We start from the raw sequence: 23007 nt of genomic DNA on the forward strand, positions 1-23007 counted from the left end.
TACGAGTAGTTATCCTTTGTTTAGAAATTATTTCATTGTTTGAGCATGGGACGGATTAGTGAATTTTTGCAAGACTGTCAGCAACTATTTTCAACACCTAACAGAGAGTACCAGCAAACTTTAGCCTACTTTGTGTATAACAACACATGTGTTTCATGTTGGCATACAACTTACATCAAATATGAAGCTTGTATTTCCGGAGTGATTTGAGATTTGGGCGTAATTGCATTTGTAAACAAACACGTCAATCACCGATTTCTCGCGAATAAAAGCTCAATCTCGAAAAGTAATAACATTATGAGGTAGAGGAATGATTCCTCTATCATTTGGTATAGTTTGTTTGTGAGATTGAGCTTTTATTCAAGAGAAATCAGTAATTGACGTGTTTGTTTACAAAAGCAATTTCGCCCAAATCTCAAATCACTCCGGATATTATTTATAAATTTATAAAAATTCGAGACAAGCCGTCATCTGGTGTAACAAATTGCAGCACGTCCCACTCAAAGCCAGCTCACTAATCGCATGGAAGAGAGCAACGATACAACTGGGAACAGCTCATAGATCAGTGGCAGTGTGGGTGCTAATTAGAATCGCCAGTTATTAGTTATTATTCCCCTCGACTGCACTTTAACTCGTAAATTATTCGAGGATTGCATAAAGCGGGGGCTGACAAAGATGAGTTGTGACAATATACATTGTTGCATTCTGTCACGTGTGGTCAATTGGTCGCTAAGTAATCGCATTGTCAGATGGAACGTGGCATTGATTAGCACAGTTAATTGTTAGAGTTCATTTTTTCCTCTGTCTCTCTCTCTCTCTCTGCTAAGCAATATATCAATATATTATGATTACATATCCTATATCATCCATCCGTTTTGGCTCAGGTGTTCGACACACGCACACCGTATATGTCGTATGTAGTTCTTTTGTCTTTCTTGGCATGCTCGGCATCGTGCCAGTAATGCGAGTAAACTAGCCAAGATGAATGAAGGCATGTTTTCGGACGGCATAGTTAAGCACCAGTGTAACGAATAGTAAAATAAATTCAACATAATGGTGCGGATTTATTATTTCACGCTTCCTTGCTACAAAACTATACAGTCTGTCAGCGTAAAATCTCCTAGCCATGCAGAACCTTTTTGGCACTACACTGAGAGGGGATAAATCTTCGTCATTTTCGCCACAGGAGCTACTGCTTCCTACATTACGAGGATGTCATCAGGAGATGAATGTATTTTTAATACTTCGGATGAGTTTCAACCTCACGAACAAGCGGGCTTTTTGCTGTTGATTTTCTTTTTCATTTTGTTCTGTTTATATGCGGAAAAGCCCTTTTCAACGCCATTCTTTTTCTATTGGCATATAGTTGGATTATGAATACTCTATCATTGCTAATGTTTGCTCGAAAAATTTACACAGAAAAGCTTTGATAAATTGTACATAGTACTCATGTTGCCATTCATGAATGGAATCCTCACAGAAGAGAGCTAACTTAAATGACGTAGCATATTTTTGAATAATATTAGACAATAGTGTAATAGTAGTCACTGACAGTAGTTATGGTTTTGGGGACGGCACTGGTGTATTAGTTTACATCCATAGCTCTCAAGTCCAAAGTCACGAGTTCAAATCTCATCGCCATACCCAAGAGTGTTATATTAACTATGCATAATAGAAAAAAAAAATGATATACATGCTAAAAGATAATGGCAATTTAAATTAAACTGATTCACGTATTGGTTGTATTCTAGGATCCACTCATCCTTGTTAATTTTTTATTTTGTATAACATACACTTAGCACGATAACAAATGTATATGAGGAACCTAGACGACCATCAGAAAATTATCGTTCTATTTTCATCAAGGAGTCAAAAATATCTCCAACTGACAAAATGACAAATGACAAGCGATCAACGAACCGAATGATAACGCTATGTCAGAAGTGGAAAGCATTAATGATATAACCGGCGGTGCCCGGATTTTCTGAGGCATAAAATCTCTGATCACGCCTTCCTTCGGGGAAGTAAAGTCGTTGGTCCCCGGTTCATGAGTTGATGAGTCGATTGAACCCATGTCTTTTGGGGTGAGAGGCAATCACTCTTACCACTACATCACCGGCACCGCTTAGATGATACACGTGTGTTAATAGGAATTTTTTTGTTATGTCATTTCTCGATTTAGATCATGCTATGTCCTCATCGGTGTATATTACAACAAAGCTGGCAAGCAGTATATCATTATCCTTCTACCACTCCGATCGAACTATGTATGTTACAGAGCGCGTTTGTCATGGTAGTCTTAGCAACCGTTTTGTCTGTATCGTTGGTTGCTTTATGTGTTTGGATTCGCTGATTTTGATGCATAATTATCTTTCAGCGTTTTATGGTATGGCTTCGGCCCCCCTCATACTCTATTCCTAGTACGGGTTTTACTCAACAATATTAACATAGAACCCATCCATAAGATGCTTTAAGATGTGATGTACCATGCTGCAAAAATTAGCATTCAAGGTTATTGTTTACACCATTCTTCGAATAAGGATTCGGGGAGACTTAATCTGTTCGATATCTAAATTGTTATTGAAAAAAAAACATGTTTCATAACTGTGTTTTTGATAGCGGCACCGCACAGTGCGTTGAATGTATAGGGATACCGGATAAAAATCAAAACTTAGCGGTGCCGGTGGTGTAGTGGTAAGCCTGATTACATCTCACCCCTGCAGGCCTGGGTTCAATCCCAGTCGGCGCCGCCGGGATGTTCTGAGGCATAACATCTCTGATCACGCCAGGGAAGTAATGCTTCTCGTGGTTATCACGAAGACTATTGGCCTTATTACCGATGCCACTTCACGGTAAAGTGACAACTTATCACTCACGGTGATTTACATGGCAATATTTTCACCGTGAGTGACCGTCAAATGACACCCGTAATAAGGCCCTATGTGAATAATAGACAAGATTATACGTAGTCAATAAAGTGCCAAGTAAAGTGGGCATTTCCATGTATTAAAAATTCTTTATGATTCTGTTTGTATTGAAACATTATCCCATTTGGTCCATTAAATACAATGAATTCTTTCATTTTAAAAAATTTCATTTAATATTAGATACAATAAACGGACATTTTATTGATATTATAAAAGCAAATACATCAAGTAATAGGGGAAATGGCTCTAAGATTGGGCCCATCGCTAAAAATCTATTATTTATCAATTTTATCTAGATTAATGCGTCATTGGGACTAAAGGATATTTTTGGTCGCATTTGACATTACATCCATTTCCCCTACATAATTTATTTTTTATTTACACTTCGATTATTACGTAAACTATTATTCTTCAACAGACTAGTAGAATTTGCCGGCGCCGGTGGTGAAGTGGTAAGCGTGACTGCTTTTTAACACCCCAATGGGTCTGGGTTCAATCCCCAGCCGAGGTCGGTGGGATTTTTCTGAGGCATAAAAATCTCTGGTCACGTCTTCCTTCGGAAGGGAAGTTAAGCCGTTGGTCTCGGCCCATGTGTGTTGTGAATGAGTGCGATATCCTACGCAGGTGTGGAAGCTGCCTTCCTGCACATTCGGTTGCCGTCAATGGATGGCAATCGATGTCCGTCGGTGATTGGCACTAGATTGCGGAACAGAGACCGACGTTAAATAAAGGAAAAAAAAGGAAGACTAATAGAATTTGGTTCAAAAGCAAAATAAGTGGAAATGTCATGATCATGTGTATGATGGTTGTTGGAAACTATTCTTATTTTCCCTGATACCGATGGGTCAAACGAAAGCAGCATATTATTCATCGAGTCTTTATTACTGTTATTTTTTGATGATTTTCTAGTATGCTTCACTGTTCTATCTGATCAGTTTGTGAGTAGCCTCCAACGCTTCTTTGGACAATTGACCGATGGGTAATTCAAAAGTCTCATTTATGCTCGCACTGTGTACCAATAAATTATGTACAGCTACGGGCATATAATACCATCCATAGAGATTTAGGTAGAGCTGCATCGTATCCGATAAAAGTTTCTGGTATTAAACCATTTCATTTGATTGATTGATTGATTTATCTTTATTAAGGAGGTTTTTAGCCTGAGGCTGGTTCGCCTCCAACTCCATTTCATTTTTTCGTCCTTATGATATCACACGCAGAATCGTAGCAAAACTTGTAATGAGTTCCGAGCTTACGCCTGTTATTTCCGAACTGGTTTAGGGATCCGCAAAAAAATCGTCGGTTGGTATTTCCGTCATTACTTGACCCGTAACCCGGCTTTGTTTTATCAACGACAAGACCCATCTTCGACTTAAACTGCTCTTGTTACTCCCGTTTCCTACATTGAAACTCAAATTTGTGTTCAGCAGTTTTCACCTGCCAAGTTTTGATTTTTAATCTGTTCAAATGAAATGTTTGTTATTATTCTCATATAAAATAGCACATAACTTATTTCAACCTGTATGCGATGTGGATTAAACATTCAAAGCTTTTGATCCAGCAATGTAGTGATGAGAGGCCAAATAGGTTTCGTATTGGGGAGTTTGTCAACAGCCTTCTGTGTTTTCATCTCCTTCGGTAGAGCGCTACAAATAAAACACAACCAACAAACACTCACCTGAACTATCTGATTCCGAAAACTTTTGCTTATAGGCACTATGTCCTGAGCTTCCGTCAAAGCCTCACTTACAGACGAGTTGACAGTTGATGTATCTAACGAAAGATCTTTGACAGTCTAGGTACAGTTCATAAGATCTTGTAAATCAATTTCAGCAATATATAATTTTGGCGTCTTCGGCAATAAACATCACTGTTAGTGTCACCCAGTGAATGGCAATGATAAGAGGGAAAAGGATTAGTCTGTTTTAACAGAAGTTTAATCACTCTGCCCTTCAGAACCAAACGGTGCACCCTCGTTTGAATAGCAATAATACACTGCGACACTCTCCAACACCCAGTGAGGATTACTAGAGACGCACAAGGAATTATAGTCATTATATATTTGATTATAGTTCATTTTACGCGATAACAGCAGCCATAACATAACTGATAATGTTGTTGTTAAAGGGTGTCCACGATGAAATTGCCACACACAAAATTGATTCGCAAAATTCGAGTTTTCATCCGATTGCCATCAAATTTTCAGGGATTGAGAAATAACTATTTAACTTCATTTTACCAGTTTACTCGTATTTTATTTACAGTCCATACGCAAATGCCCGCACCTTGGCCTTAACCCCGGCCATAAGATTCTGCACAACCTGTGAATCAACCGTTTTTTGCATGTAAACCCATACTTTCTTCAGTTCCTCGACTGTCTTCACTACCTTAGGTCGTTTAAGAAGGTGCTGCTTCATAATCGCCCAGTACTTCTCGATGGGGCGGAGCTCCGGAGTGTTGGGAGGGTTGAACATTTTCGGCACGAAATTGACCTTATTGTCCGCATACCACTTCAGCACGTCCTTGGAGTAGTGGCATGAGGCCAAATCCGGCCAGAAGATTGTTGGGACGTTGTGGGCCTTCAGGAGAGGAAGCAGCCACTTCTGGAGGCACTCTTTTATGTACACCTGTCCGTTCATCGTGTCCTGGGTCACGAAAGGTGCACTCCGCTTCCCGCACGTGCAGATGGCTTGCCAAACCAGGAATTTCTTCGCAAATTTGGACATCTTCTGAGTGCGGACATGCTCCGAAACGCTGAACTTATCCTTGGCCGTGAGAAATAGGTTGCCGGGGATCTGTTTGAAGTCGGCCTTCACATATGTTTCGTCGTCCATGATGCAGCATTCAACTTTCGTCAGCATGTTGAGGTACAACTTCCTGGCACGGGTTTTGGCGGACTTGTTCTGCTTCTCGTCGCGATTAGGGGCCTTTTGTACCTTGAACGTTCGAAGCCCAGCCTTAGTTTTGGCCTTCTGGACAAAACTTCGGCTTAGGTGCAGCTTCTTAGCCACATCCCTAACGGAGGCGTTCGGATTTCGGTTGAAGGCCCCAACTACGCGGTTGTGATTTTTGGTGTTGTACGGAATACTTTTTCCTTCACTTCTGGGCTTCCGATCGGTGGTCAACCGTTCCTCGAACCGCTTAATCACTCGTGACACCGTGGAATTCGCGATTCCCAACGTTTTAGCGATGGAACGATGCGAGAGATCCTTGTTCTCGTGATGAATGCGCAAGATTTTATCACGCACGAGCTGTTCTTTCGACTCCATTTCCGCAAGTTTTGATCACAGGGCTTTAAAACTTGCAGGATGTAAATAATGCACTATGAACTAAATCCACCCAAATTTTCATTAAATTCTACCCAACGGTTAAAAAGTTAGAGCAATTTCATAGTGTGGCAATTTCATCGTGGACACCCTTTAATTCACTTATTGGATCAAAAAATTATCGTGAAATGGTTTATTTTCCCCAGAACCTCTATATGAACTGAAACATATTTCAGTCAATTTGCAGAAGATTGCAGTGCATTTCCGCATAGACAATAAACATAAGAAGAACCAACTCTTTGCTGTATGGTCGCAAAGATGATATCGTTTATGTATGGTACCCGTTTAGCAGTTCGTAGCGTGTAGCACATACCAACATTTCAATCAATTCTGGAAACATTACAAGGAATGTTTACATTAGTAGGCTATGTTTTTTATGTTGTTTATTGTGTCGCCAGCTCCGGACGGAATATTCGATAAATTGCATGCATGCATGCATGACGAATGTGAACCTGAATGGTGCGTACTCAATAACCTTCAAATTTAAAGTAATTTTTCTTGAAAAAAAAATCACTTTCATGCCTTTGTTTACATCCTCTCACTATCGCTCACAAGTAGGCGCCTTTTAATAGAGCAAACATAAAAACTTGTTCGTGACTCTTGCATTGTTGGTTTACATAAGCTTGAACGGGGAAATATGTTGTAACAAGCGGAACCAGTCTTACAATTGTTATTCAGTACGAGACTGTTCGAAAACAAGTTAAAACAGTCGAATATGTTTTTTTCGCTTCCCCTCAGGTTCGATAATTTGAATTATTAGCTTTCTTAGTTGAAGATGATAACGTAATAGTAATATTAAGGCAAATAAACTTAAAAGTTTCAAAAAGTTTAACATGTGAACTAAGCATATGAATTTCATAGGAGCGACTTATTAATGATTTTTGTCTAACTTGAGGTAGCTCTTATACACCTTTAACCATTTCATTTACCCAAGCGTTGTAAAACGAGGGTTTAACAAACGGGCCCCGTAATCTCAACGTCCATGGTTCGGTTCCAGCCTGCTCCGTTTTATTATTTTTTGTCAACAATATTTCTCATAAGGCAAATCAATGAAATTCATACTAATTTCTTGTGGCTAAAATTCATAAGTGGTTCTTATGGAATTCTTACGTTCTTCTGCAACCGTGTGATGTATGTTGCAACATTTTAATTGTATTCTTTTAATTAAACGACTAAAACCTATTAGCCCCTGACATTCACTTGTATTATTATTTCTTAATTTTACTCAAGAATAATATTTTGAACATTGATCTATCTTTTGATATCTTTTAAGAGACGTAAGCCTTCTTACTGGTCTCAACCATTGGATTCTCTTTGACAGCACCTGCTGATTTTTTTTTACAACCATTTAGAGTGAGCCCGCACTACTCAGATGTAAACATTAAAAAGTGGCAGAGTTATTTATTCACTGGCTGTTTTGTATTTCTTAACATGAGAGGCGTTCCTAAATAATAAAATAAAAGAACTCAACTGTTGGGTAGTTTTGTATTTCCGTGAACGGATGTATGCCCTTTCAGAAAGCGCATTTCGACCCGTCCTTTTACGCAAAGATTGACATTGTGCCTACGGGATTTTCCAGTGGAGTGAAAGGATCAGAAACGATCCACTATGCTTCACGAAACTGACATTTACTATTGGAGTAAAGAGTTGCAGAGTAGCCTTCAACGCGAATGGTTTCACCGATACCAATCCAAAGTTATCAAATAACTTTCATGGGTCATAATTAGGAAAACACGCCTCAAAATGAAGTCCTTAATGTTCGGCCCATAGATATATAGCAGTTATCTTCTAGATTAACAGTTGCAGTGAAAACTATGATATTGATATACAGCCATTTCATAGCAAAACAATATAGTGTTACTCAGAATTTCGTAAAAATTTGTAGTTTTGTTCCTTATCGCAAAATATTAAACCCGTATTTTTTTTATTAAGTCACCGAACAAAAAACATTTTCAGGTTTTGTGTTGAGGGTGATCCCAAACTTTTAATCGATGACTTGAATACATATTTCCATGATTCAAATATTTTCTAAATTTTTCAACCAAATTTTGTCAACTGGAGCCCAATGTATATTGGATAAAGGTTCTACCACCAAAATTTGGCCAACCCAATTATGAGAGAATCAGTCATGATTATTCAGTGCAAATTTTGAAAAATGTTGATACTTTAAATGTTATAATTTTAGTATACAAAATCTTAAAAATTAATTGAGCCATATTTGTACAAAGTAAATTTCATTCAAAACATTTCATATCACGTAAGGAGAACGAAAATTGGACCTAAATGTTAGAGATATGAGCAGGAACTTGGGGGTGACCCCAAATTTATGATCGCGAGTGTACATTCGATTTTACAAAACTATACTCGTAAGCGACTTCTTGTGCCAGCGATTGTTTTAAGAAAAGGGGTGTTAAATCAAATGTCATCAATATTACGTAATAAATAATAAATTAATTCTGGTTCATAGCATTCCTCAAATAGTTTTCACTAATTTTAATTTTAAAACTGACTTCTATCCTGAGTAGTTGGTGGTCATCATTGCAATAAATATCCTGAGGATAATTCTCACATTCTCTAATTTCGGAAAACCGATTTCAGTGCTTATGTATGTCATTAATTATTTTGTACAGCAAATGTTGTGATCCTTTTCAACCAAATGTTTATGCTGTTGACATTCACGAAACTAACTTTGTGCAGTGGCGATATCGTAACCAATGAGGTACATTCACGAAACATGTTCACGACCTTCATGATTAATTTGAGCAATGTTAGAAAGATTGATATCTCTGAACCGGGCCCCCCTTCAAATTGGAGTCCCTGGCTTTAGCTTACCATCGCCCTACCGTTAATACGGCAGTGCTCGGGAGGGTTGTAATTTTGTTAATAGGTTATGCCATAGGATACGCTGGTTCAACGTTATTGGAAATTTATGAAAGCAACAAATATTTAAAGCGGTCGGGGCCTGGTATTAAACCCACGACCTTCTGTTTGCTGAGCAATTGCTTGATAATGGCTTAATATATGCTCAATTGAATTGAATACAATAAGAGAAAGGAATGAAAACTAGTTTTGCATCGATATGCTTAACCTTTCAGTACTCGCACCAACTTTTGTAACACGAGAACTCGCGCGTGGTACAAAATACAACAGTATGTTATTTTCACCATGAGGGCACTTCATAAAACATTATTTTCTCCAAAATATTCACAAGTATTGGTCTATTGTACATGGTTATTAAATTTCATGAAACATTTTGAGTTTCACGTTGAGTGAGTTACAAAGTCGGTAGTTTTTTTGGATCTATGATTGGGCCCATCGCTATAAATCTGCTATTTATCAATTGTATCTAGATGAACGCGTCATTGGGACGGTACTAATGGATATTTTTGGTTGCTATTGAAAATTTAGTCGATTGCTGAATTTATGTATAGGCCCAAGTTAGGGACACTTAGGCCGACATTACATACATTTCCCCTACTTCGTACTTTGATGTGAGAAATTTTTATTATTTGCTGTGAACCTACTTGATTCGAAGCTCAAGCAGGATCAAAGAGTAATATGGAATATCTGTGTGTCTAACTCTCACTGGCCAGCAATAGCATTATGGACGATACCAATTGCAAAATACAATTTTCATAATCTAGATCAGTGTTTCTCATTCTTTTCCTTTTCTTCTTTTTATTATTTTGAAATTTAATAAGCTCCCAACCTTTCAATATTGAATATTATATGTTGCTGTGTGTGCATACATGTGGTTCACGCAGAAAAATTTATCGTTGAACCAAAAATATTTGAGGTAAATTTAAACGTAAACTCAGTTTGTTCTGGCCACAAAAATAAACAAGGTTTATTTCAAACGTATTCCATGTTTGAAGTCATGTGATATTAATGTTTAAAACAACAATAATGTTACGTTTATTTTAAAAATATTCGTGTTGAAAATAAACGTGAATATTTTTGTTTGGTTTGACAAGTATGTGAACAAAAATAAATATGTTTATTTTAAACATGCTTCTTATATGTTTGAAAGAAACATACTTAATTTTAAATTATATTAGCAGGATAAAGCAAAAAAATGGATTGCAAAGAGATAAAAAACGATCTGCATCTAAGCTTCTGCTCTTTTTCGGGTGCGATTATGGGTAAGCTGTGGATGTTGGGTCCTGGTCCGAGATGCGGGGACCCGTCGGGGTGAGTGTCCGGAAGTTTCAGTTCAGTAAAACCAGTGAAACTTTGTGATATCAGCGTCGTTTTATCGTTTCTAACGCTGGTCCTCAGGCCGGTCTCTTTCTACGTTCGGTGTTCAAGGAGGGGGGATTGGAGGATCCGGAATAGATTCAAAATCTATTTAGGATTTTCGTTTTTCTTTCAACGTCAGTTGTGGAGGAGGATGATAAAGGATCGGCATCAGAAACGAGAGAGCGACGTCGATACCGCTGGGGTTCCTCCGGTTTTATCGAGCCGGAACTTTATTAAGACACTTACCTAGGTGGGTTTCCGAATCCATGATTTCGGTTTTGTTGCGGGCCGTTTTCAGTTGATTGGGGCATTTTTTCCGAATGAAAACAAGAAGGAAAAAAAAGGCAGGGCACGCTAAAAATCGTTTACCCAAATTCTATATTGTTGAAATAAACATGCTTTTGACTTTAATTCAAACATATATATTTTTGTTGCAAACATGTTTTTAATTTATTTTGAATTAATCATATGTTTATAGAATGAACATTTATATTTTTGATTTGAATGAACAAAATTCGGTTCCGTGTTACCTGAAACTTAAAAACAGATTGATATTGAATCGGCTTGAAGAACATAAAATTCCCACGTGACTCACCAAATGGGTCGCGACCCATAGAATGAGAAAAGCTGATCTAGATAATTGAAAGTTTTAATCTGGGAGTTAGAACTACTGCTGATCCAGTAACCCAATTTCAGAATAACTGTTAATTCCCTCCCATTCCGAGGTCTTTTCCGCATACAATAAAGTGCACCGCACAATACTCCAGATTTTATACATGCAGTGACAAGCGAAAGCTAAATCTATATATTCCACAACGATGTTGAAAAGGATAATGATTGTGCATACAATTCCAGATTCAAAACCAAACGTGTCAAATATTTGTTCAGTGATTTGTATCTGACACCCTAGGAGCACTTAAGAGTATGAAATTATAGATTTAATTGGTACGCTTACCCTTAACCGTTTCATATTGCCGCCTTTTTGGATTGATTTGGTTTGTTTCGGAGAAGCCTGCCTGGAATTACTCGACAGAAAAGTTATTTCACTTTAACGGGAAAAACTATTTTGCCCAAACAGTAAACAGCTACTGATGCAATTGGAGAATATTTTCTCAGCTAACATTAATCGCTGTGCGGTGGCAATCCCACAACGGCTGAGAGAATTAATGCAGCGTACATGAAATTGGAACTGAGGCACCCTATTTTTAAACGCTAAGCTTGTTTAGGTAATTGAAATACGAAATTGAACGTGTGGGTTGTTTGTACGCTGCATGTTGTAGTATATATACGATCTACACGCTGCTGTGAAAATTTTCAGTGAGAAACACACGGCCCGGTGTGAAATTTCATCTACTCCTGCCGTGCCCTTGAAATGTGGACGACGATAGTGGTTACATTGCCACGTCAACAGCATCCATCCATAGTGCACTACAATCGTGGGGCGGAAATCTAGTGGGAGGACATGCTCGTGATTATGATTAATGACCGGTATTAGTTTGTGATTTTCCCTCTCTAAATACATGTTTGAACATCAAAACGGCGTCGGTGGTGGAGAGCATTTTTGTTTCCTTTCGCTTAAATTAGCTCACAGTCAAGGTCGTGCAAACGGTTTGAATTATAAATATGTTCTGCATTTTAAACTAAGCTAAATTGTCCACTTTGAAGACGAACGAAATCAGATAGGCCGGCGGCCGCACGACTATAACCGGTAATCATCCTAAACAGATAAGATGCCGCGTCAAAATGTCACAGCGCACGCTGTATGAGACACTATCGATAGAAACCTGTTTGTCTATTTTGGTTTTTGCAATAAATATACATACCTGTTCCAGGAGATGGAAAGTATATATCTAGATCATGTTTTAAATGTGGAATCATAAAACGCGGAGTGTCGTAAAGTTTAGAGAAATTTATTACCACAGAGCTTGCCATACTATAGCGTGCAACGTTGGACTGCATGGAATATAAATAATTAATTGATGGGATTAAATGCGTACGTGACAAAATTGAATAAATTAATCCAAAAAGATCAAAGGACATAATTATAGAACAAGAATAGAACCATGTGGACTTCCCTAGCTCTTTCAAAACATTACGTAGTTTATTTATTAATTTATTTATTTAATCTGTGTTTAATGCCTGGATAAATGGATATAACCACTTTGGCATCGGAAATCCGCATTCAATGATCAACATAAGCTACGATGAAATTTGAATATTAATGGTAAGTTACTGGGTGTTTAACTGTTTTTTGTTCAAAGAAACACAGCGTCGGATGAAATTGATACATAGCTTAATGCTTCAGCGCCCCGTAAACGAACCGATGAAGCAAATTAATTTCTATTAATACCTTGCCATTTGTAAGGTTTTTAGTACCACTAATCAGCGTTTGTTGAGTAGTCCCGTTCATAAAATTTAAAATTGGACTTCTTTTGTTTGAAACTGTTTTTTTTTTCCGTGACCACTAAAGTTCAATCCGCCCCGATAAAAAAAAAATGAAAATAGATCATTCAGAATTTTAATAAAAATTTAAACGGAATTTTGAGAAAAACAATGTGAGGTCAATTCCAACGGAACTTTGGTTGGAATTCAAACGAAATTCTGGAAATACTTCTGAAGATAATCACTAAGAAATTTTGATGAGTAGGAACAAGAAAATTTAGGGGCGTATTTCAAGGGAATTTTGAGTACGGAATGCCTACGTAATATTCAGGAAATATCAGCATTTCAACGTAATTTTGTCGAAAATTTCATGCGGATTTTGCAAGAACACTTTGTGAATGCAGTGGAGAGTTCTTAGGGATTTCACAGGAAATTTTATAATGAATTCAAAGATAATTGAAAACAGAATTCCTAGGCCAGGATTATTCTGAATTATCTGACGAATACTTCAATGCAATATTAGTGAATTCCGAGTTTCCTACAGCGTTATGGAGAAAAAATTGAGGTATTCTCGAAAAGCTTTGACAAACCTTTAGAGCAAACCGTAGGCAAACTAAAACATTCGCAATCTACAGCATCTTAAAAAAAATTGAGATTGTGATCTTCAAAAAAAACAAATATTTAGGATTTTGATAGGATACTTACAAAAATAAGTCAAAATAATAATGATTGAGATATTGATACATCTCCCGAAATCCACTGAGAATGCTATGCACTTTACCCGTCTTATTGAGAGCACTGTTCCCAAAATACTGGCACACCATAGGAGGCTTGTAAAATCTACAAGGAAATGAAGTGTAGCTCTGAAAATGTCCACAAAATTTAACGGTCTCTCCGTTAAAATTCTTTGAGACTACCAAATTGTTTGGTCCACATTTATATTCTCAAAAATGAATCATTTACCTTACCAATCAGACTAAGGCCTCGGTGTTCTTTGCTGTACACAGAAGTCATCTCAATTTCACTCGATCCATGACACAGGTCGCCTTCCACCTGATCAATCCATTTTGTCACCTTCAACCTGTCCAAATTTTTACGATCTGCCCAGTCCACCATAGTTGCTCAAATTTTGAGCGATGGATGGTACTCCCAGAAGCTGATGCAATTTGCATCCTCTCCGTTCCATCTTCCATCTGCACTTCACCATAGATTATACGCAACACCATCCATTCAAAAACACCAAGGGCCCATTGGTCCTCAATGAGCATAATCCATGTCTCGTGGCCGTAGAGGACTACCAGTCTAATAAGTATTTTGTAGATACAAGATAGCTAGCTTCGTGGTACGGCGAACTTTATTCGACCGAAGCGTCCTTTGGAGTCAAAGAAAAAAGAACGATGCTCTGCCACAATGTGTCTTTGGATTTTTTTCTGGATTATCGGTGGTCATCAGTAAGCCCAGGTAAATGAACTCAGGGGGGGGGGGAGAGCTGGAAGGCTAATCCTCTTTCTTTCATTTATTTTATCTTCGATGCAAAAAAAGGCCGGAAGAAATCATCAATTTTACTTTAGTCAACCCACCTTCAATTTGTGATTTGTTGTGCTGTGTAGAGAAATCTTCATGCTCTTTCAAGAATTGTAACACGTTTGATCCAAGCGATGATAATTCGTATAATGATTTAATGGTATTTTAATTATTGAACAATATTTTTAAATTTCTAAACTAATTTTAAAGAATATGATTTATTGGTATTTTAATTATTGAACAATATTTTTAAATTTCTAAACTAATTTTAAAGAATATGATTTTTTTTTCATATTTCTAAACTCTTTGCCATACTCATCATAATGATCATCGGGTTGTCATTACCGTTCATGAGGAAACATGAGCAAAACCTCGCTGAAACCAGTCCACTTTTTGTTCGAGGTTCTCAAAAACCTTTTTTTTTTTTTGTACTCGTTCAGAAGTTCTATTTTGGAAATAGAAAAAAAACAATTGAAAAAGTCAACTTGATGGACCCCTTGGTAACTAGAGGCTCTAACAGATTTGAAAATTGCTCAATTTTTGTGAAATAATAATTTAATTATATCTTTAAAAATTAAAATAATTATATCTTTGAAAATTATCAATAAAACCCCTAATGTTTATACACCATAGTAAATTGGAAAGTTAAGGCAATTACAGCTAAAATGCTATTTTTCATAATTATGAAACAATGAGATACTATAATGATAATTTTTATTTGTAAGATGCAAGAAGAGGTGGTTAAGTTTGTGTATGACATATAAAATTTGTCAATTTTGCTTTCAAAAGGTCACAACTAGGCTAGTTGAACTAGCGATTAGCTGTAACAATGAGCAACGCGATGAGCGAGCAATCAGCGATCATAAAATCGCTAGTTGTGACCTTCTGAAAGCAAAATTGACAAATTTTGTATGTCATACACAAACTTTACCACCTCTTCTTGCATCTTACAAATAAAAATAATCATTATAGTATCTCATTGTTTCATGATTACGAAAAATAGAATTTTAGCTGTAATGAGCAATTGCAAGCTTGTTTTGAGGTACTTTTCTATTTACAATGTTTTCGAATTGATACTACGGATGCTTTTCAATTACGTTCAGTGTTTCCAGTTATTTTTTATACATTTCAGGCCGATTTTGAACTGGTTTAGCAACGCAAAAATTCCAAATTTTTTTCACAATATTGAAATGTCTAAGATTCAGTATCTATACAAATTTCAGCATCTTGAAAATCTTCTAAAATCCTAAGATCCTAAAAATTTAGGTATTCCGTATTCCAATCTCAACCTTCAACCCCTCAATATACTTTAAAATTTTGAGATTTAGAAAACATTTTCAATCTTGAATTTGAAACTATTTTCTGAGTATAGAGATTTTTTATATTTGTAACATTCTTGGAATCAACCACATTTTAAAATTTCTAAGTTTACATTTTTAAAAATTCGAAAAATTGATTTGCAGCTGAATTTTTGCATTTGAATACCACGGTTGAGAAGCATGCAACAAAGGAAAAGGGTTTAGCTATACTTTGACGTTTTGGGTTAAGCCTTATGCAACTAGACAGTGCTTCGAATCCATATTCGCACTGCGGTAAGTTCGAGCTTTGACAATATCTGAGAAGAATTTCCTGTCGATAAGAACGAGATCGATTTGGTTTTCTGAGTGTTAGCCAGGTGATCTCCAAATTGATCACTACTGTCGCTATAATCGAAGTGCTGTGGACCTACCTCCTCTGATGCTCACAGCACCTACAGTCTGAAACCGAATGTAAAATCATAATAAAAATATTAATATTATTTTCAATGATAACCGGTGACTTACGGCTGCAAAATATGCTAAATGACAATAAATATGCATGACAACTCACCGACTAGGTATTCTACTTTCTCCTACTTTTGCATTCCCAATCAAGCTGACATTTTCAATTTTATAGCAGTTTGCTGTTGGGTGAAACCTGTTGAATGCATTCAACACATTCGGCAAGGAGAGAAATCTTACCTCATATTATACAAAAAATGCTTGTGACAAAAATTAAACTTTTATACCCTCGTCAATTTTTAATCAGTTTGATGTCAATCTAATCGAATATAAATTCCCCAATATTGCTCTCCAACTGGCATGATGGTAAAGGGGGTCTCTCAAGCGATCAAATTAATATGAACGTTGGCTGCACCTGGCAACTAAAAGGAATCAGTGAAAGAAAGCAGCCAGGTCCATTTTTATGCTGTCAAAATTGGTTATAAACACTTTTGAAGTTTTGATTGATGGCATCGAGTGAAGTAAATTGTGTAAATTAATGAGAACGAGAACGCTTGGTCATACTTTTGGTGTTTTGCATTAAAACTCCTGTTCAGGTATAGTGAACACAGCAGACGAGTCTACCCTCAATAGAGAGTCACAGCCAAGGCAACTAAAAAGATATTAAAAGTCAAAAGGCAAGACAAGTGAACCGGGCAAAGTAAGTATAGTGGGTATAAATATCATTTGCTTGTTACTTGCGCTAATTGATAAGCACTTTCAAGAAAAGGCGTGAAGAATATTTTATTCCATCTAAACCCTTCCACTGATTGTCTTTTATTGATACGAGTCACCCGTCTGTCATCAGCTGACGTACCCCCATGCTCGTATTAGTTTACGATTAAAAACAACAATATCAACAGTACCAGCGGATAGTGTTTGCTCATTCACCCTTTGTGACACGTTGTGGCGTGCCACGCTGCTGCCTGTTATTAAGATTATGACAGTGCGAATAATTGAGCAGTGATTTGTATATGGAGCTGCCAGAAGGAGGGCACCCCCTGGTGGGTCGTGCCGCGAAAATAGAAAACAATCATTTGCATAAAGGCGTGTAGGAAATTCATTATCCGTTTAGTCGGGTCGGTGGTGTTGGCATGTAGATACGATTGGCATATATTTACGTGGAGCTGTCAAGTTCTGTATAGGATTTACTCAGTGAGTTAGACGACAGTTCTCTCGCTTTGGTTCGAAGTATAGTCGCTATATGCATAGTCTGGCGGATAGAATCTCTGGAAACAATTGAGCTGTCAAATAGGGGAACCAATCGAGCAAATCACGACCAACAACCGAAAATATCACATCAGTTATTGCGAACAAAACTTCGGAAACCCTTTTCTCGTGACTCAAGGCTCGTCTACGCAAACTAACACCATCTTTGGGTTGGGAAAAGTTTCCCCTATCCGATGATGCTGGTAAATTGCGATCAATTGGAGAGGAAAAAATGATCAACGTTTTGTTTATAAAAATTGATAGTACCATTTCAATTTTTAGTCTACAATATATTTAATTGGTTCCGCTTTTTGATAGTTCGAAATTCTATTCGCCAGTCTATAAATATAGCGACTATAGTTCGAAGACGTGTTGGGGAGCTTTGTGAACAAATACCTAACTGCTTTTAGAGCACGTGCTACACCGTGCCACAGAGTCAGCCGTTAATAATGGTGCTGAGGTGGTGAGATATATTGCATTTGTTGCGATAGCTGACTTGACTAGTTGCATTCATCGATACACATTTGTGTATCAATCATTTAAGCTAGCTGCACCGGATTGCTGCGTGCGTAGGTGGAATATTGATCAATGGATTATCTGCTACGTTGAGCTTCTGGAATCTAACGAGAAAGATGGGCATTTGATATCAGTCTTCTGATTGTTGGGATGATTTTAAACTTTTAGGATTGGTAATCTAGTAGTGACATATATTTCAAATGTAGGCGTGGATTTCTCACATACTCTGATCCAAAATTGGAAATGTTTGCTCCACTATCCTCATACGGTTCCGAATCAGGTTCTGAACATCGTCCCAAAATTTGAGTTCATTTGGTCGAAAACTGACTTTAGTATGGGAAAATCAAACTTTTTGTTCATGTTATTCCAACAAGTCACCATAATTTTCTTCCTGACTTTGACGCTCTTTCACGAGCTTTCCCCTACTATCAACTTAGTGTTCTCCAAGCACTTCCACTTAGCTTTCTATGCCAACCAATCAATGAATTTCTACATTGTTAATTAAACGGCTAATCGGCTTCCGTGGAATGAAGAAAGTTGCCAACTTTCAGGACTAGAGACGCTCGAACGACAGCGCTCCATCGCTCAACCAGTCTTTTTGGCAAAAATTCTGAAAGAAGAACATGATGCCCTGAAGATCCCCACACAAATTAATTTCTACGCACCAGAAGACTAAGCCAGCGGTATTTCCTTCATCTTTGTTCGCAAAGTGTGGAATATGAACAACATGACCGTATTAGATTTATGTGTAGCACTTTTGAAGTTTTTTTTAATTATTTGTCTTAAACTTGATCACGCGAACCTTTCAACGACGACTCTCTTTAAGACGATAACTGTTTCATACCGAAGGAAAGGAAGGATGTAGAAAATGCATTAAATTTCAAACCCCAACCAAAGTCTCCAAGTTCGAGAAAATAATATTAACAAGTCTTAAATTGTAATGATACAATCATTATAAACGAGTTTTCTTGAAAACATGTCCCCAAATTTAATCCAATACGTAAAAGTATTTAACAGTTTTTCTTATCGGATGAAAAAAACTTACTTTGATTAAAACATATTCAAATCTATCGGTAAAAGCAATTTGCCGAAAAGAGACGATGCGTCGCGCAAAATACTGGAAAGTTAAATTTTATACTCATGTTTTATTCATATGAAAATGGTTCGAAGGTTGCATTTGCTACTAGAAGCTGAATTGCCCGGGAGGAGTTTACACATTGATAGCGATGGATTATTTTTGAAAAGAACAAAGTGGAAATACCGGCTTTCTATTCTTCTTCTTATTATTATTATTCTTCTTCTTCTTCTTTCCTTTATATAACGTCTGCCTCTGTTCCGCAATCTAGTGCCAATTACCGACGGAAATCGATTGCTATCTATTGACGGCAATCGAATGTACAGGAAGTCAGCTTTCCACCCCTGCGTTGGATATCGCACCCATTCAACACAAATGGGCCGGGACCAACGGGTTTACGTCCCTTCCGAAGGAAGACGTGACTAAAGATTTTTATGCCTCAGAAAAATCTCACCGACCTCGGCTGGGATTGAACCCAGACCCATTGGGGTGAGAAAGCAGTCACGCATAACCACTACACCACCGGCGCTGGCCCTATACCAGCTTTCGCAATACCTTTGCCTACTGTCATCAGGTCAGGCCAGCGTTTATAGTCTTTATTTACCCACTTGACAATAATAGGCGAATGTATTGCCAAAGCCAGCATTTTTCCTCCTGCCAGCCAATTTATGAAAAGAAGAAATGTTTTTTATAACTTTTTTCTTTTTTGAACATCAACCAATTATTTTTCGATTTTGATACATTGTTGCACATATAATTTTAAAACAAATATCTTGTAACAACCCTGCATGCAAAATCCTTTACCGATGTAAGAACCTATGACTAACTTTTGAAATAAACTGTCTTCGCAACACTCAAAATGCAAGTATTTAAACCACCTTATCTGACATGGTTCGCAGAAAATGAATCAAACCGGTAATCTCTTTTCATCAGGCGTCTTTTATATATAAAGTGACTCCCGCTATTAACCGCAATCAAATTAAAAATGGTCCACCTTCTTTCTACACTTCAACGTTGTTACGGCGAAGATTTTCGCCAGCGCCAGACGAGCTAGAAGTCAAGCCAGCTTCCAAAGATCACAGATCAAAACAAACCTAATTTGAATGTCTACAAGTTTGTACATTATCTACTTTCAGCCACAGATCCACTCCGATTCGACGTTTCATTCGCGGTGGAACATCATCGTTTTTTTCTTTTCGGCGTTGAAAAAAATCTTCGATTTGGAAGGAGAAACTGTAATAAATTTAGTGGTAGTCAGCAGCTAAACCAGGCGGAGAAGTTATAAATGTTTGGACAGCCTCCAAAAAATAGTAGCGGGGCAAGAAGCGTGATTATCATAATGCAGTCATTTGATAACAGCAACGATTTCTCAGAGGATTTCCAACCACCAGTTCGCGACTGCTACGGATGCAATTCGAGCTACGACAGGTCTCAGCGACGAGCCTCTGCTGATGTTGTTGTAGGCGATTCATTGACTGGAACGATTCCGGAGCTGCCAAATTTGGTCTATTTTTTACAACCGATTCCACGTGCCAGTGACCCAGATTCGTAAAGAGAAATAAAGAAGATAGAAGAATACCACGATGCGTTGCCCATCTGTCAGGCTGTAAAGTTACGCTGAAGCTATATTGGATTGTGATATCAGTGGTACAAATAGAAGGCGACCATGCGAGTGCTACCCTACAGTGATAAATGTGAATAAGTGTTATAAATTTAGTCTAATTAAAAATCAAATCATGCTCAAGCCAAAACGTGCGTTGGTGCTATCAGTGATATCATTGCTAAGCTCGTTGATCTGTGCAGCTCAAAGCGAATATCGTACCTCAAGCAATGGAAGCAATAACAATGCTGAAAAAAGTCATAACAAGTACAACCATTCTTCAAACATCAATAACATCAGCGGCAGCAATGTCATCGAACATAATAATCCCAAAGCGATGAAAGACCTCCAGCGTAATCCACCACCTTCGGATTCAGCCAACGAAAAGACTGCCTACCAGTACGCAATAAATGACAGCGACTCCGGCGAAACGCCTATAATTTCGTCTTCGTCCGCTTCTTCGTATCCATATTTTACTTCCTCATCACCGGCGGTACATCATATCGTTGAGAATATAACCTTCGACGTAGCTTCTGAAGGCCCCAGCACTAGTACTCGTTTATCATATCGTAAGAAGACCGCTGTGCGGTCCGCACCTTACAACTACTATGACCACCACGTCAAGTTCGCAATTCTTCTGCCGGAAAACCCTCGAAGCAGAGATTCTCGAATCCTTTCAACCGTGCGGCCGGTCATCGAGATGGCCACCAAGTTGGTAACCAGACCGGAAGGCGTTCTTCACAATGTGAAAATCGAAATCGATTACCGCGATACGCAATGCTCGTCGACCTACGGGGCGCTTGGGGCGTTCGATATTCTGTTGAAACGCAAACCAGGTAACCGGCGCAGCAAACATAAATTTGGTTTGTTGTTGAAGTTTGGTGGTCAATTGCGTTGGGTGGCTATAGGATGCAGAAGCGTATGTCAATCCAAAATCGACATCGAATGAAATTTATCACTCCTACATACATCTCCCGGTAGCCGGTATCATAAACCACAGCGACACCGATTGTCAACTGTTGGGCCTCTCACTGTAGGTACGTTTCGATGTGTACTCTAGGTCATTGAAGAATGGATGTATTTCACTGAATACATGACTGCATCCAAATTTGTTGGCGCATAGCACATTATTTGATCCAAAATCGCAAACTTTAAACGTTGAATATGTTTCTAAGGTCTCAATCTTGTCAATTTTCTTGGTATTTGTTATTTAGTCAAAGATCTGGAGTTATATCAATCTTGGAATTTTTTTAATTTATTCTTAATTGAAATTCTTAATTGTATGTTTTTGTTGTATTATCTCCGGAATCATGAATTTAATTTTTTTTTTATTTGTTTTTCAAACCAAGCTCTGGAATTTAAGTTTGAATAAGGGAATATAAAGTGCGAAATCTCTAAAAGTCATCTAAAACTGGGAACTTGAACAGTTGGTCATGTTCCTGAATCCTAGAAATGGTTCCAATTACAGGAACCACGTCCAAGTGATTCAGATTCATATCATTTGAAAACACTGGAGGTGGTAGAGTCAGATCTTCAGCAGTTGGTCACTTTTTACTAATGTCTGTCGCCTAAAAGTTACAATTTTCAACTAAAAGCTTCTTTTTTCCTAAATTCAATACGTCTTCACGTATAAATGGGAGCTCAGAAGTAACTTCAATTACTACAGAAAACAGAAGCGGTGTTTTTTAATATAAAACCTAAAATATAATGTCCTGGTTATTTAAAGGCCTAAGATTTTCATGGAATCTTTTGACACCTTCGTACAGTTTTCAAAACGTTCGTGAAGCTTTCAGAACGTAATTAAAACTTTCTCAAACTTCGAGAACCCCTAAACCTCTCAAAACACGACCTTACCAGCAGTGATGTGGTTGTGGGTAGTCACGGGTAGTCGACGACTAAACAGCAAAAAAAAAATTTTGATATCACATCAAAGTGGATGCACTACAATCATGTCGAAAATTTCATGTAATTTTTATAACCACATAAATAAACAAATGCAGTAAAAGCAGCGTAATGTCAGTTCATGCAATGTATTAATGATAATTTTGTCCTTTTAAGCAAGTAATATTAAACCATATTTTCGACATGATTGTAGTGCATCCACTTTGACGTGATATCAAAATTATTTTTTTGCTTTGTAGTACTAAACCAAAACAAAAAGTTTTCAATATTTTCGCCAGGAAAAGCGCAATCGAATTTGAATTAAGAGAAGTAAAGTCAAATTTTCCTAGGAAAAGCGCAATCGAATTTGAATTACGAGAAGCGAGTCAAATTTAACTAGGAAAAGTGCAATCAAATTTTACTTAGAAAAGCGCATTTGAATTTGGATTACGAGAAGCGATGTCAAACTGGACAAGCAAAATAGAATTTGTATTAAGAGAAGCGTAGTAAAATTTTGCAAATGTTTTTT

At 37.5% G+C, this 23007-nt stretch overlaps 1 protein-coding gene across 3 annotated transcripts in view; it reads left to right on the forward strand.

Annotated features, from left to right (window-relative positions):
* The window catches only part of LOC135713497 (atrial natriuretic peptide receptor 1), a 292939-nt gene that overhangs the window by 173008 nt on the left and 96924 nt on the right, over positions 1 to 23007 (forward strand). The window contains exon 2 of one of the 3 annotated variants that reach the window (XM_065236625.1): positions 20112 to 21433. The exons of 1 other annotated variant lie outside the window; for it this stretch is intronic. In XM_065236625.1, coding sequence (XP_065092697.1) covers positions 20734 to 21433 — 700 coding nt within the window. In that variant the 5' untranslated portion in view covers positions 20112 to 20733. The remainder of the gene's footprint in view (positions 1 to 20111; positions 21434 to 23007) is intronic. One more of the 3 variants, XM_065236624.1, reaches the window with a different exon arrangement.

This window comes from Ochlerotatus camptorhynchus, unplaced genomic scaffold (genome assembly GCF_037179485.1).
Source record: "Ochlerotatus camptorhynchus isolate MF236.1 unplaced genomic scaffold, CSIRO-AGI_Acam_v1.1 ptg000558l, whole genome shotgun sequence".
In the NCBI taxonomy this organism is placed as follows: Eukaryota; Metazoa; Arthropoda; class Insecta; order Diptera; family Culicidae; genus Ochlerotatus; species Ochlerotatus camptorhynchus.